We start from the raw sequence: 16,866 nt of genomic DNA, 5'->3' as shown, positions 1-16,866 counted from the left end.
GCCCAGGCGGGTCTTAAACCCGCGGGCTCAGGCAATCCACTCACCTCAGCCTCCCAAAGCGCAGGATTACAGGCTAAGCCACCGAGCCTGGCTCAATCCTTCATTTCTAGAATAAAGTTTATTTGGTTGAGTTATATTATTGTTGGACTAAATTGCTGGATTCAATTTGCCAATATTTGACTTATAACTTTTGTTATTATTTTTGTTTGCATGTATATCGTGCTTCATTCTTTTACTTTCAAACTTGTTTAGTCTTTAGATTTAAGGTGTGTATTGTTAAAGTAGTACATGTTTAGTATTTCATGCATTTTGTAATCTTTGTCTTTTTTTTTTTTTATTTTTTTTATTTTTTGAGTTGGAGTCTCACTCGGTCACCCAGACTGGAGTGCAGTGGCCACTCCCGGCCACCGCAGCCTCACCTGTTGGGCTCCAGTGATCCTTTCGCCTCAGCTGTCCAAGGAGCTGGAACTACAGGCGTGCGCTACCACACCCAGCTGATTTTTTGATTTATTGTAGAGATGAGGTCTCACTGCCCGGGCGGGTCTCGAACCTGCGGGCTCAGGCAATCCACTCACCTCAGCCTCCCAAAGGCGCGGGATTACAGGCTGAGCCACCAAGCCCGGCTAATCTTTGTCTTTTAATTAGAATATTTAGTTTCTTTACAATTGATGCAATTGCAGATGCATTTGGGTTTCAAATGTATCTTTTTAAAAATTTGTTTCCTCTGTACTTTGTACCCTTGTATCTCATTACTTGTCCTTTTTAAATTAAAATACTAACTTTTCAGTTATACATTTTGTTATTATTCTGTGACAATGTAGAACTCAGTGCCCCACTTACTTCTTTCTGAATATTTTGCCGTATATTTTGATTCTGTATTTTTTATTCAGTTTGGTTCTCACACAATCCGTTTAAGATAAGAAATTCTTAGAATTCCACTATTTCCTTTGTTGGATGGTCAATGAAACAAAGCCTGTTTTATTTAATTTAAACTTGACTTTACTATTTTTAACAAAAAATTGAAAACAATTTGCGAAATGTTAAAGTGTGCTTTTTGCTTATTCTCTGTATTTGGTACAATTATTTCCAAATGTTATAATTCAAAATTTTAAAGTTGTTATTTATCACATAGTCCATGAACCATTTATGTCCTTTTTTAAACAGACTTTTATTGGGGACATCCTCTTGCTGGTTAACCCTTACAAGGAGCTTCCAATTTATTCTTCCATGGTGAGTGTAAAATGTTAACTCTCACTTAGTAATGTAGAGCAACATTCTCTAGGCATACACAATTGTATCAAATAACTGATTAATAAAAAATGACATCAGGCAAATTCCCCCCAATAATTTAAAATTCTCTCTTGAATGATTGCATGATAATGACTTTATTGAATGATTGCATGATAATGACTTTAATTTGTTTTGAGATAACTAGAAAATCAGTTATTTTATCAAAATTTTACTTTGAACTTAAAATGTATAGTTTATCTATGATTGCACTCATGAAATAGAATTTCAAAATTAAGTAAGATATAAATTCTATATTTTAGTACATTCTCGACCAATTCAAGATCAGCAGACTTCAAACCCATATTTGCAAACATGACTTCTATCTGAAGAGGTTCTACAATATTAAAGCAATGGGAATAAGAACAGTTATATTGCATATGTACATTTTTCTAAATGACTTGGCAGTTCTAATTATGAGATCCTCAAATTAAAAAATAAATTGCTTGCAGAAAATTATTCCAGCCAACAGAAACACAATATGAATTTTGAGTAGTAATGGATCAAAAGTACTAAATCACAGAAGCTTTTTGTTTTTTTGTGTAACCTCAAGGCTGGTTCCATTGTGAAGTACAATCACTCACCAGAAGCAAGAGCTTGCCAGACAGGAAACAGGAAATAGACTTTTGTTTCAGAAGCAGGGATGCACTCGTAGATGTTGAGGTTGGGGGAGATGTTGAGAGATAGCGATAAGGAGAGAGAGACATACAGAGACAGAGCGAGAGATAATAGAGATAGAGATAGAGAGATAGACAGAGACAGATGGAGGAGACAGAAAGAAAGAGGGAGCGAAAGACACACAGAGAGAGGTGACTCTAAGTTCCTGAGAAATCAATCAAATAAGAATTTTCACAGAAACAACTCATGACAACAAGAGAATGCCTTCTTACTACCCCACCCTTTACCCTTCTTAATCAAAAAATCAGTTGTCAGTTTCACTGTTACGTTAAAACTGTGTTGAAACTTGCTCATTCTCTTCATTCCACTCAATCCTACCCCAACATCACCCTGAACAATCTAAAAGTACATGGAACATGAGAGATTAGGGGAAGAGGAAATGCCTGTGATCATTTCAGGAGTAATGTTGTAGGATTAAAGTCATTCTGATTTGTGGTTATTAAATCGTTTTGAGAAAAAGCTCAATGCTTCACCTGTCACTTTGTTGATGAGGCATAATTACTATTTATGTAAAATGTGTATAAAATATAATATAAATAATGCATGGCATACAAACACTAAATGTTCTGTTCAACTAATTTATGCAAAATAATGACACTCTTCAAACTATCATGCAGATCAAGAAATAGAACATCAGTAGATGTTCTATTGCAGATGTCTCCCTGCAGTTCTATTGCAGATGTCTCCCTGCCCTAGTCATGACATACCTCCCCAAAAATCAACACAATTCTGACTGCTATCATCTTCTAGATAGATGAAATTTATATGAGTGAAATCTTACAGAATATCTTTCTCTGTGTCTGGCTGCTTCGTCTCAATATTATGGATGGGAGATTTATCCATGTTTTTTGTTTCCTGTTCACTTGAACATACTAATTACTATTATTTAAAATTCTGTATTTAATAACTCTGATATTATGGTCTGCTTCTACTGTGTTGGTTTTCATTATATTTACTGATGTATTTACTGACACTTGTGGGAATTCTTTATTGAATATTGAATTTTCCATATTAAAAAATTGTAGAGGCCAGGATGATGTTATCTCCTTCCCAAGAAGATTTGATTTTTTTCCTCTTGGTGGGCAGATAACTTGTAAACAGACCATCTTGACCCAATGAAGTCTCTTTTAATTGTTTTATTTCCTCTTATCCATAAGGTGAGCCCCCTTATGGGTCTCAGTTGAAAAGTTGGAATGATGTCTGTTTCGCTGTCCCCTGTTTCTGGACCCTGAACTGGAATTTGTGTCTCGCCAGAACTGTGTAAGAGTGCTAAAACCACGGCTTAGCTTTGAGGACAAAGGCCTCCTTTTTATAAGACTCCTGAGCTTTCCTCAGCAGAATGGCAATGTGTGCTGATAAGAAGTTACAAAAAAGACATTCTTTGGCTCAGTGCATTTTTTATTTTTTTCATGATCTAGTCTTCTTAATTCATAGCTGCCTTGGTGATTTTATGATGCCTACAATTAGGTGCTTAATTTGTATTTTATCTCGTTTTTGTAGTTGTTCACAGTAAGAGAATCAGACTGATACTAGCTTCTTCATTATAGCTATGGGGTAAATTAGGCCATATCTATGTTTTTTGCGTTGGTGTCAGAAGATCATGCACCTTCAAATACCTAAGTTTGTGGGAGGTGGGGGATTGCATGCTTATTATCATTTCATTCTGTATCAATTTTTTAGAGGGAGCCTGAGGAGAGAGACCGAGAAAAAGAAAAAGAATGGGAAAAAAAAGAGAAACACACTCTGTTTAAACTTAACTATTAATGTATTATTCCTGGCATATATTTATGGTCACAGCTGATTGTAGAGTTAACTAGACACAGTGAGACAAAAGTCAGCCTTGAATTTTTTAATAAAAAATAATAATTGACCGAGTTCTGTGGTTCAGCCTATAATCCCAGCACTTAGAGAAGCCGAGGCAAATGGATTGCCTGAGCCCAGGCAACTTGGCGAAACCTCATCTCTACAATAAAAAAAAAAAAAAAAAACTTATCCAGGTGTGGTAGCATGTGCTTGTAGTTCCAGTTACTTGGAAAGCTAGGGTAGAAGGATGGCCAGAGTCTAGCAAGTTGACACTGGGTTGGCCATGAGTGTGCCACTGCTCTCCAGCCTGGGGGATGGGTGAGACTCCAGCTCACAATAATGATAATAATAATAGCAATAACAACAACAACAATAATAATAATAAACATGCAGCACTTATTTAGATGCTTCTATGAATCTAGAGGCAAAAATTTAAGTATTAGTCAAATTTTAGCATAAATTCTTAATGTATGGCATTATTTTTCATACTGCATTGTGTCTTGTGAGGGGAAAACAAGACCTATTATTTTGTGGGATTTTTTTTCTTGCTTTAAGGTGCCAACAGTATGGAAATGTTATGACTTCAAATAAAAATGTTGAATTTGCAGCTTTCTTCAGAATGATATGTTAGCAGAAAAAAAGGAGCATTACGTTAAGAGACATATTTCTTCATTAATATGGAAGCAAAATATAACACAATTGAAATTGTCAGAATAGTTCATAAAAACTTAAAATGGCTAATGCAACATATAGCTTATGGAATGATAAATATATAATTGACATAATATACTTGAATTGTTTATAAATACATTTTAATATAAAATATTGAGTATTTAATATGTAAATATTCAGTTCATATGAGATACACACACACACACACACACACACACACACACACATATACACACACACACACACACACTACTCTTTGTATTCATGATTTCTAACTAACTCTGCCATATAGTCAAAAGTAAAAAGAAAGAATGCATTCAACCAAACGGACACTGATAAAGCTTGCAATGAAATTACCTACTTTTTACAGGTCAAAATTTAAAAGTGGCTGGTGGGAAAGCCGAGGAAGATGGTGGCAGAGTCAGTTGGGCTATGTGAGTCCCATTGTGAGTGAGTGAGTATATGGAAAATTGTGCATATGGGTCTATGAGTAAATGGGTGTGGGTGTGGTTGACTGAGTGGAGTTTTGGGAATAAGTGGTCAGGACTCTCCTGGTGAAGCAGCTGGTGCCTCAGCTGCTCTGCCTGTACCCTAGCACTTCCCAGGGCATAGAAGCTGAAAGCCATTTTTTAAAAATCTGCAAAGCCCTTCTGGAAAGAAGCTGCTGGGAGAGACTGCTGGCTCGAGGCTCTACCTCACCACTGCAGTGCCTGGCCGGTCTCTGATGGCAAGGACTGTGGAGGGAGTACAGCAAGGGAGCTCAGAGGCAGAGCCCCACTGGAGAAAATGAGAGAGGTACCCTGCTACCATCTTGAAATCTGGGCAGAGAAATACTCTGGGTTGCTCACCATGGAGCGACAGATCCGATGTCTGTGACCAGTGGATCAACTACTCAGGGGTTGATTGTGACCCAAAGGGAATATCCCAAAAGCAAAAACTGTGGAGGAACAGGACAGGTGCCAAGTCTCAGGTGCCCTTTTCTCACCCTGATTAAGCCATGGGACAAAATGTGTGACAAGGACAAGGAAGACTCCCAAAGAGATCAGTGGAGAGTCCAGGGTTGACCTAGCCCCCTCTGCCCCAGCAACCCTCTGAACATCAGACCCACACAGCTGGGGCATGACTGAGAGGGATGAACCCAAGTGGAGCCTGGACGTCAGCCCCAGTAGAACTCTACTCCAGGATAAACCTGGCTGAAGCACCCCCCCTCGAGTACCTGGGGAAAAGACAATCCTGCACCTCCTCACTAGAGTTCATTCCCTGACAATAGAGAATAGAAGAGGAGGACTGAAGCCTTATCTACCCCCATTGCCCCCTCCTCCTTCCCTGGACCAGGCACGGGGGAGATTGTGAATGAGGCTGCAGCTCCACAGGAGACAGCAGAAGGGCTTACCTGTGAGCAGCTGAGAGGAGCAATTACAGAACTGGCCACAAGAGGGCAGGTTGTTTAAGGTTTTTTCATGTATTTATTTATTTATTTTCTTTTTCCTTTGTGCATGAACATGTATGTGAGGTTTTGATGTGTATGTGAGGTTTTGATCTGCATTCCCCCTAACTTTTTTTCTTTCTTCTTTTTCTCTTTCTTCCTTCTTTTTTTTCTGTTTATGTGTGTATATGAATGATTGAGAATTCGTCTTTTGTTTTTTTGTTGCTGTTTGTGTGTTCTTTTTTTCAGCTTAATGTGTGTGTGAATGTATGTTTGAGAGTTTGATTTGAATTGGTTCTTTTTCTCTCTCTCTTTTCTTTTTTCTTCTTCTTTCATTTAGTGTCAGGCATGTGTGCGTGTGTTCAGTTTTCCTGTTTTTGGTTTTGTTTTGCTTTATTTCCAGTTTGCTTTGGGGTGTGTGTGTGTGTGTGTGTGTGTGTGTGTGTGTGTGTGTACGTGTTTGTTTTTTTGCTTCGGTTTCTGCTATTTTTTCTGTTTTTATTTTTATCCCTTTTATTTTTGTCCATCTTATTTCATTCTATCTTTCTCTGTTCTCCTCATTGCTGTTAGTGTATCTTGGATTCAGGGGTACACACATGTACCCATTGCATCGTCATGTAGAGTGGTGGTGGGGATTGGATCTCAGGGAACCCATATCACAATCAGTGAACATGGTGATTTTCAAGTAGTTTCTGAATCCTAGCTCCCCACCCTCCACCTTACTCAACTCTTAAAACTAAAAGATTCAGCAAAGCTTTCCACTCACAGCTCTGTTTCAAAATAGAAAAAAATTCAGAGTCCTGAGCAGGGAAGAATAGAGGGCTGAGCAAAAATCAGAAATAAAAGCCTTTCCCACTACCACTGAATAACAGAACTAAAGAGAAAAGAAAGAGATCTGTCACAAATGAAAAATCAGCAGAAGAACACAGGTAATTCCCAGTGTAACAAAGAGAAAATGACTGAAAAATCAGACCATAGAGCCCAAACATTGAAAGTCACCAAAGAATGGCCCCAGAATACAACAGGGATTAGGGAATGGATGGGAAGAATGAATAAGACTCAAGAAAAACTCAAGAAAAGCAAGATGAAACACTGAAAGAACTTGTAACAGAGATTTTAGCCATAAAAAATTTCATCCAGGAAATAAATAATAAAATGACAAGCATTGAAAGCAGAATTAATCAAGCAAAAGAAAGAATCTCAGAATTTGAAGAACAAAACACTGAATTAACTCAGTCTGTAAAAAATGCAGAGAGAAAACTGAAAGAAAGAACAAGGCCTCCAAGATATGTGTGATTATATCAAGAGACTGAACCTATACCTGAATGGTATCCCAGAAGAATAAAGGGAAACTGAGAACAACTTGGAGTAAGTATTCCAAGAGGTTATCCAAGATAATTTTCCTCATCTCACCAGAGATATAACCCTTCAAATATAAGAGATGCAGAGAACCACTGCTAGACATCAAATATGAAGACAAAACCCCAGATACAAAGTAGGCACAAAAGGAAAACTCCTTAAGGCAGCAAGAGAGCAGTGTCAGAACATCTACTTGGAAAAACCAGTCAGAATAGCAGCAGACCTATTGGTAGAAACACTACAAGCTAGAAGGAACTGGAGTTCAATATTCAAAGTCCTCAAAGATAAGCAGTTTCAACCAAGAATTTCCTAGCCAGCCAAGCTTAGCTTCAACAGTGATAGAGAATTGAAATCCTTCCCAGACATATCCATTACCTAAGAGATTATGTAGCTTCCAAACCAACACTACAGGAGATGCTTAAAAAGCTATTAAGTAAACAAGAAAGAAAAAAAATGACCACATACTTCACAAGAGAAAAGAACACAGAATCAACAGAGAAGGTATTGGAGCTGCAAACTTGAAAGCACACACATACATCAACCCAAAAGTTAAAAGACAACAAAGAAAAACCTTTGTAAGAACCTCATGACAGGAATAAACAATCATATTTCAATAATCAGTCTGAGTGTGAATGAAATAAATGCACCACAGAAAAGACACAGAATGGCAAACTGGATAAAAAAAACATGACTCAATAATTTGCTGCATCCAGAAAACTCATCTCACTGCAAAGGACACACACAGCCTCAAAGTTAGAGGATAGAAAATGAATTTCCTAGTGAATGGATCACAAAAGAAGGCAAGAGTCTGGAGTCATGATCTTAATATTGGACAAAACAACCTTTAAACTATCAAAAATTTAAAAAGATACAGAAGGACACTACATAATGATAAAAGGTTCAGACCATCAGCAAGAAATATCCATCCTAAACATATATGCACCCAACACAGGAGCACTAGCATTTATAAAGCAACTACTAAGTAATCTTAAAAAAAATTTATTGACTCTAATACTCTTATAGCTCAGGACTTAAATACCCCACTAACAACTCTAGATAGATCATCAAGGCAATAAATGAACAAAGAGATCTGGAACCTCACCTTAACACTTGACCAACTGGACTTAATAGATATCTACAGAACACTCCACCCAACAACCACAGAGTATACATTCCACTCATCATATCACCAAATGGAACATACTCCAAGATCGATCACATCCTAGACCATAAATCAAGCATAAACAAATTTTATAAGATTAAATTTATGCCATGCGCCTTCTCAGGCCACACTGGAATAAAAATAAGTATCAACATCAACAAAATTCCCCCAAAACCCACAAAGACATGGACACTAAACAGCATGATGCTGAATGATGACTGGATCAACACAGAAATAAAAACAAAAATTAAAATATCTTGGAAGCAAATGAAAATGAGGAAACATCTTACCAAAACCTCTGGGGTGCCATGAAATCAGTTCTAAGAGTGAGAATTTATATCTCTATGAATACACATCAAGAAAATGGAAAGATCACAAGTTAAGAGCCTAGTAAATCACCTAAGAGAGCTGGAAAGATAAGACCACCAAAACCCTAACTTCAGCAGAAGAATCCAGATCACCTCAGAAGATATAAATATCATAGAAACAATCAACAAACAAAAAGTTGGTTCTTTGAAAGAATAAATAAGATTGATGGATCCCCTAACCAGAATGACCAGAGAGAGAGAAAGAGAGAGAGAGAGAGAGAGAGAGAGAGAGAGAGAGAGAAATCCTAAATAAACACAAGCAGAAATGCAAAAGATCAAATCACAACTGATCCCAAAGAAATACAAAAGATTATCAGAGACTATTATACACACCAATATGGAAACAAACAAATAAAATGGAGAATTTTATGACATCACACAACCTTCCAAGGTTGAAACAAGACAATAAATAAACCAATAACAACCCAGGAAACTGATTCCATCATATGAAATCTACCTACAAAAAAAGTCCTGGACCAGACAGCCTTCCAGTGGAATTCTATAACATAAACAAGGCGGAGCTGATATGAATCCTATTGAAAGTATTCCAGGCAATTGAGAAAGATGAAATTCGCCCCAAATCATTTTACAAAGCTAACATCACACTGATATCCAAACAGGCAAAGATTCAACATAAAAGAACTACTGGCCAATATTCTTAAAGAACATAGATGCAAAAATTCTCAATAAGATTCTAGCAAGTCAAGTCCAACAACACATCTCAAAAGTCATCCACTGTGACCAAATAGGCTTTAGCCCAGGATGCAGGACTCTTTCTACATCTGCAAGACCATAAGTTTAATTACATCAATAGATATAAAAACAAGAACCACATGATTATATCATTAGATGTGGAAAAAACTTTTGATAAAACCCAGCATCTCTTCTTGATTAAAACACTTGAACACCTAGGTACAGAAGGAACATTCCTCAAAACATATTGCAAAATGGACAGAAACTGGAAGCATTTCCCCTGAAAACCAGAACAAAACAAATCTGTGCACTCCCATCCTTCCTGTTCAACATTGTGTTGGAAGTTTTAGCTAGAGTAATTAGACAAGAGAAGGAAATCAGGGGTGTCCGAAGAGTAAAAAAAGGAAGTTAAGATATCCCTCTTTGCTGACAATGTGATCCTATACCTTGAAAATCCTAAAGAATCTGTCAAAAGCCTCCTTGCACTGATAAAGGACTTTGGAAAAGTCATGGGGTACAAAATAAATGTGCAAAAAAAAAATGCATTCTTATACACTAACAACAAACAGGCAGAGAACCAAATAAAAAGCACAATACCATTCACAATTGCCACCAAATAATGAAATACCTCGGCATCTTCCTAACCAGAGAAGTGAAAGACCTTTGCAATGAAAACTGCGAAACACTGCTCAAAGAAATCCCAGAAGACACAAACAAATGGAAAAATATTCCATGCTCATGGATTGGAAGAATCAATATTGTTAAGATGTCCATCCTACCAAAGGCAATCTACAGATTAAATGCAATACCCATGAAATTACCAGCATCATTCTTCTCAGACCTGGAAATTGCAATACAGAAATTCATATGGAAACATAAACAACCACAAATAGCCAAAACAATCCTTAGCAAAAACAAAAAAATCAAAAAACCAGAAACAAAGTGGGAAGTATCAACTCCAGACTTTAAACTTCAAGGCTGCAATAATCAAAACAGTTTGGTATTGGTACAAGAATATGCATATGGAACAAAGGAACAGGATAGTGATTCTGAATGCAAAACCTCAATTTCTCAACCAACTCATTTTTGACAAAGCTTCCATCAAAACTCCATTTACTGAATATTTTCTCTGGGGAGAAGAGAACCTCTTCCCACTGGGGAAAGAAGAACCTATTCAGTAAATGGAGCTGAGAAAACTGACTAACCACATGCAGAAGATTGAAACAAGACTCCTACCTATAACCATATATAAAAGTCAACTCTAAATGGATCAAAGACTTAAACATACAACCTCAGACTATACGAATCTTAGAAAACATAGGAGTTATCTTTACAGAAATCAGAGTAGGCAACTAATTCCTGATCAAAACCCCAGATGTCCATGCCATAAGAGATAAGATAGACAATTTGGACTTCATTAAACTGAAAAGTTTCTGCAATGCAAAAGAAACCATCAAGAGAGTGGGGAGATAGCCCACAGGATAGTAAAGAAATATCTGACATCGGTATATCTGACAAAGGCCTAACAGCCAAGATCTACAAGAAGCTCAAATGTGATGAAAGGTAAAAAACAAACAGCCCTATTAAAAAGTGGGCCAAAGACATGAATAGACACATCTCAGAAGAAGATATATGGGCAGCCAAAAGACACATGAAAAAGTGCTCAACCTCACTAATCATCAGAGAAATGCAAATCAAAACCACACTGAAATACCACCTAACCCCAGTAAGAATGGCCACCATGAATAAAGCAAACAACAACAGATGCTGGTGAGGATGCGGAGAAAAAGGAATGCTTCTGCACTGCTCATGGGAATCCAAACTGATTCAACCTCTTTGAAAAACAATATGGTGATTTCTAAAAGAACAAGAAATTTATCTTTCATATGATCCAGCAATCTCGGTACCGGGAATATACCTGGAGGAACTCAAACCATTCTATAAAAAAGATACCTGTATACACATGTTTACTGCAGCCCTATTCACAATAACAAGAACGTGGAACCAGCCATGTTACCCATCGAAACTGGACTGGAAAAAAAATGTGGTATATATACATGATGGAATATTATGCAGCCATAAAGACATATAAACATATGTACTTTGCACTGAGTCTATAATACTCAGTGATCTATCACAGAAACAAAGAACTGGTACTACATGTTCTCACGCATAAGTGGACCCTGAATGTCTACCATTATACTATAAGAAAGGGATTGGCAGTAGTGAGATATTGCTGCGGTGTGGGGGGACACAACATCAATAAGGGTATCTGATCTCAAGCCAGGCAAAGTGAGGACCAAGAGGAAGCCCAAACTTTACCTGTACAATGTCCACTTGTATACCTAATCATGATTTTCACCCGACACTTTTTTAAAAAAGTGACTGTTGCTCTGGAACTTCATATTCGTTATGTACAAATAGTTTATAGTCTCCTGGTTTACAAGTAACAATCCACAGAATTATAGATACTAGTACAATAACAACTTTATGTTGAATTGGTGAGTATTTTTTGTAGCAATATTAGGGCTTAATTGTTTTTATCTGGTGTTTTGAATCACGTTGAAATTATCTTGTCCTCTGGACACACATAAATTTCTTTTTGTGTATGTTGATTATCATTGTATGTATGGCAGTTTTGGGTTTGTTTGTTTTGAGTCAAGGTCTCACTCTGTCACCCAGGCTGGAGTGCAGTGGTATGATCATGGCTCACAATAGTCGTAGACGCCTGGGCTCAAGTGATCCTTCTGCCTCAATGGTTGTTTTAACTGACAAATTTTGTCAAAATATTTTGGTTTCCTCCTGTCTTGATTGCTTTAAAAAAGAAGAAAATGACCAATTTAGTATGATCGTGTCTATAAAAATTGTAAAGACCAGGAGAATGACTTTTGTGTTTCATGCTTAAAAAAAAATTTCACATGCAACATTTGCATTTTACTTTATTATTGTGAACTCTGTTATATTAAGTTTTTACACAAACTTTAGTTTTTATTTCTAGCAAGTCATCAATCATGGATGTAGAGCACCCTTTGTGACAAGTCCCATTTCGAGACTGCTATGAACGCATGGCATTCAGCTGCCCCTTTCCTTGGACTGCTCACTGCCACTAACAGTCACTGAGGAGGTGTGGGACCCCGAGGGTGACTCGGCAGGCAGTTCTAAATGAAGCATAACCAACAAGGAGCAGGATTCATTATTGGGCTGCCTATTTATGTTGAAGACAAACAACATCATTCATTTTAAACATGCAAAACGTGGGGGAGAAGAAGAAAAAATAGAAAAGTAGCCAGATCTTTCTGCATGGGCTTTACAAAAAACAGCCTTAAAATCAGAAATACAAATGTTTCATGAAGCCAATGAACATTTGTTGAATCTATCAACGTAATACACTGTTTGATATTTAGGAATACTAAGTAGGTGCCCTCATCCTTGAGAAATGCATATTCTAGAGACAGCATAAATAGTTGTTAAAAAAAAAAGACCCCAGATGTCACTTGTAGTTGAGGATAACAATAATATAGCTTTATTGAGGGTGAACAGTCCTCATGAACTAGTCAGGAGGTTAGAAGAGGGAAAGAATCTTATCAGGACAAAGAAGATATTACAATAGAAAACAAATGCGATCGAGGCAAATTTTAAAGAATTAGTAAAATTCCAATAAGGGAAAGGGAGTATATTTTGGACAGGAGAATTGAGTAAAGCTACATTATGGGGATTAAAAATACATAGGGCTATTTAGAGGAATGCACAGTCCAATTTCATATAAGTAAGCAGGTCAAAAAGTTGAATAACTGAAAATCTGGGAAATAGGTATAGTAGCTGTTATTGTTTTGTGAGTTTGACTTCACAGACCTGCCTCTAATAGCTCTGCATACATCATCACCTTTCATCTCAGACAGCATCCCAATCAGTGTAAGAATTGTTACTTCTACTTTTCAGATGAATAAACTGAGACTCAAGATTAACCTGTCTAAGTCTCCCTGTGAGTGGCAGAGACAGCATTTAAATCCAGGTCATGGAACTCCAGGGCAAGTGGGTGACAGCCACTTCCAGCAGCATAGATGCTGACCCAGAGGCAAACATTTCTATCATTATTGTTAAACTCGAGCCTCTGTAAAAACAAGCACGTGCTTTTCCAGAATATGTCACCTATACATAGGCGTCTATGTAGAAAATGAGCAGGAAATCTAGGTAGGTGGGTAGTGTGAAGTGTTCACAGTACAGCGTGAAACCAACAGCATCGCCATTGGCATCTGGAAGGTTCCATGAGGTTTTCAGGCTCCTGACACATGGGATCCAGTGGTTGAGTGGCTCTCTCATAAGCTATGGAAATAGGTGGTGGTTTCAGAAATCAGGACATGGCAAGACTTTGCAATCTGCTGGCAACTTATTGGGAGGTGTCATGTAGTGAAAAAAAGAGAGAAAGAAAAGACTTGCTCTACAAAGAAGGAAGGACCTTATTCACTGGTGCGAGTGTCCAGCTAAGACTAGCAAGGTGGATGATCTCTTCCCATCTCACCTATGAGCTCCAGTGGAGAGCTTAACATTTCTGCTGACCTAGAATCCTCTTGTTCTGAATAATACTGATGCGAGAAGAAGAGGTGGGTGAAGGGAAGAGACAAGGCAGGTGAGGAAGGATGGGGCCGACACTGAGGACATTTGCTGGACCAGATGAGAACGTGCAACAATATCAATATCAACAACAAGCCGGACTCGGTGGCTCAACCTGTAATCCCGTGCTTTGGGTGACTGAGGTGAATGGATTGCCTGAGCCCGCAGGCTCAAGACCCGCCTGGGTGACTTGGCGAGACCTCATCTCTACAATAAGTCAAAAATTAGCCCGGTGTGGTAGCGAGTGCCTGTAGTTCCAGCTACTTGGAAGGCTGAGGCGGAAGGATCGCCAGAGCACAGCAGGTCGATGCGGTAGTGGCCGGGAGCGGCCACTGCACTCCAGTCTGAGCAACAGAGTGAGACTCCAACTCAAAAAAAAAAAAAAAAAAAAAAAAACAATAACAATGACCAATATAGAAACTAAATGACCTGGCAGTTCCTCAGAAAACTAGAACTGCCCAAGTGCAAATCCTCAAGATTTGGTAGGAATCATTAAACAGAATATATGCCATTATACTATTATTATTAGCTCCATAATTATCTTATGCATAAAGCAGAGAGTCAGCATCAAGCAAAGCATTGCTAGGAGGTAGCAGTGGATTATTCTACACTATAAATTCTAACACTGCTTGGGAAAGAGATTACAAGAAAATGGAGCTGAGTTTATCATGAAAAATATGTTCTTTTACTCACACAAGGTCCACCCCCACATCTACTCTCTAGGAAACTTGGCCTGAAGAGAATATGTAACTCCAAATAGGTTTAAAGAAATATAGCAAGAAAGTGAAGTGAACTCCATGCACACATAGATTGGTGCATGCTTCAGGCTTTCTCTCATGTCTGCTTTGTTTGTAACGTCTAATGAAATTCTCAGTGGTATACAAAACATATTGAGTTTCAAAGCATTTTGTCAAAATTATATTAGGTCCATGTTGTACTTGGGGAGAAGGGAAATAGTGCAAGTTTTCAAAAAGAACAGAAATTTGACCTGCCAGAAAATAAAGCTCAAATAAAATTCCCTAGTTTTCTCATGAATTATATTGTGAACATCACTCCATTTAATTATTTTAATAGGCATGATAAAATTCTGGAATAATTAAAAAGGTAAAAAGTTCAAGCAGAATAAAATAGATAATTGTGTGCCCACCAGCCATATTGGTTTCATATCTCATTTTTAAAACATTTTAAATTAAATATTCTATATTATTTTCTACCCATACTTCTGAGATGCAGCTTTAAAGACGTGATAAGAAAACACTGTATCCTTGTTTAATTGTAACATTTGTTTTCTGAGTAGTACAGAAAATGACAGTATGTTTTAACTATATGGTGTCTTTGATTAGATGACATATTGTTCTGTCAACACAGGGTAAGTGCTCCTTCAGCCTATTTCTTTTTGTAAGCAGTGATAACCACTATCTTGACATTATTAATATTTCATGCAATGTTTTATATGTTTATTATACATATACATGCATATATATACATTCAAAACCTGCATATACTGTTTATTCTTAATCAACTCAGAACATGTTAACTGCAAGCAAACAAAAAATCTTTTTACAAACAAAAAATATTCATTAACCAATATGCTTTCAAACATTTTCCATGTTGAAAGGTTTAAGACCAGTTCATTTAGTCTAAATGTCCTATAGTACTTTATTGTAGTGACATACAACCAGTTATATTTATCCATTAAGCCGTGTCACAGACTTTTAAATCATTTCTGTGTTTCCTGTTTTTACAAAAAGTCCTGAGGATTGTTTTATGAATTCTCTTTTTGCTCATGTTTGAGAGCTTCTACAGAGATATTCCTAGTTGTTGAATATACAGTCTTGGATTTAGACGATATTGCCAGATGATACTTCCTGTGGGTTAAAATAAAAATTATGATTATGGTGGTAGAGATGTGTTTTTCCAGCCTAAGAGACAACTTTGTTATGAAATCAAGTGACTTCTCTTGGCTCTAATTTTCTCCTCTGTAAACATGATTGCTGAAACATTGTGGGCATTTGCCCTCAAGTTTTGGGTGCTTATTTTTTAAATACCTTGCTAATTCTAGGTAACTTTATATACTCAAACATGATTGCAAAACTTTGTATTCACATACTTAAGACAAGTTTATATGCAAACTTTGTTCTCCCCTCTTTTTAAATTATCTTTTTTATTGTCATTGGTTGACCAGGACTTCCTGAATTTAAAGTGAGAATCTTCCATCATTCCTATTATAATTTGTATTTGGAGCCCCCTTTCCTTACTTAGTCCTAAATCATGAGAGTCTGATTCTAGATACTTGCCTAACTGGTTTAAACTTTGCTGTTCAAATCATCTGTAAGTAATTCTTGATAGAGGGATTCTTGATATAGGGATAAACATTCGTTTCCTTTACAAATAGATGATCTTTCTTCTCTACTGATAGGTGAGGCAGCCCCAATGTATACTAAATATTCACCTACATGAGACTTGAGCTGAATTCTCTAGTCTGTGTTGGTGCTCTGTGGTCTGTTTTGCACTGGCAGTGCACTGTGTAATGATTTTGTTGAGTTTTTACTGAGGTATACTGCATGGGGCCAAGTCCTTGTGTTGTAAGTGTATGTATTGATGGATGAATTTTCACAAGTACTCAGATCCAGAACATTATCAACACTTCAGAAGTCCACTAAACGCTAGCACCTGCCCAAGCTACCCCCTCACTTGACATCTAACAGAATCTATCGATTGATTACCTGTGTTTGTACTTAATGTAAGTGAAAACTTATACTGTGTTCTCTTACATGTCTGGTCAATTCCACTCAACATTATGCTTT

At 37.3% G+C, this 16,866-nt stretch overlaps 1 protein-coding gene across 1 annotated transcript in view; it reads left to right on the top strand.

Moving 5' to 3' along the window:
* LOC103271022 (unconventional myosin-XVI-like) overlaps positions 1-16,866 on the top strand; it is a gene marked incomplete at both ends in the record, with an annotated part of 162,407 nt that overhangs the window by 133,882 nt on the left and 11,659 nt on the right. The window contains one exon of the mRNA XM_008068502.1: positions 1,165-1,230. Within this exon, the coding sequence (XP_008066693.1) occupies positions 1,165-1,230 (66 nt within the window). The remainder of the gene's footprint in view (positions 1-1,164; positions 1,231-16,866) is intronic.

The sequence above is a fragment of the Carlito syrichta genome, unplaced genomic scaffold, assembly GCF_000164805.1.
Source record: "Carlito syrichta isolate Samal-C Ts95f unplaced genomic scaffold, Tarsius_syrichta-2.0.1 Scaffold311106, whole genome shotgun sequence".
NCBI classification, from domain to species: domain Eukaryota; kingdom Metazoa; phylum Chordata; class Mammalia; order Primates; family Tarsiidae; genus Carlito; species Carlito syrichta.
This window is presented reverse-complemented; position numbering and strand designations above follow the sequence as displayed.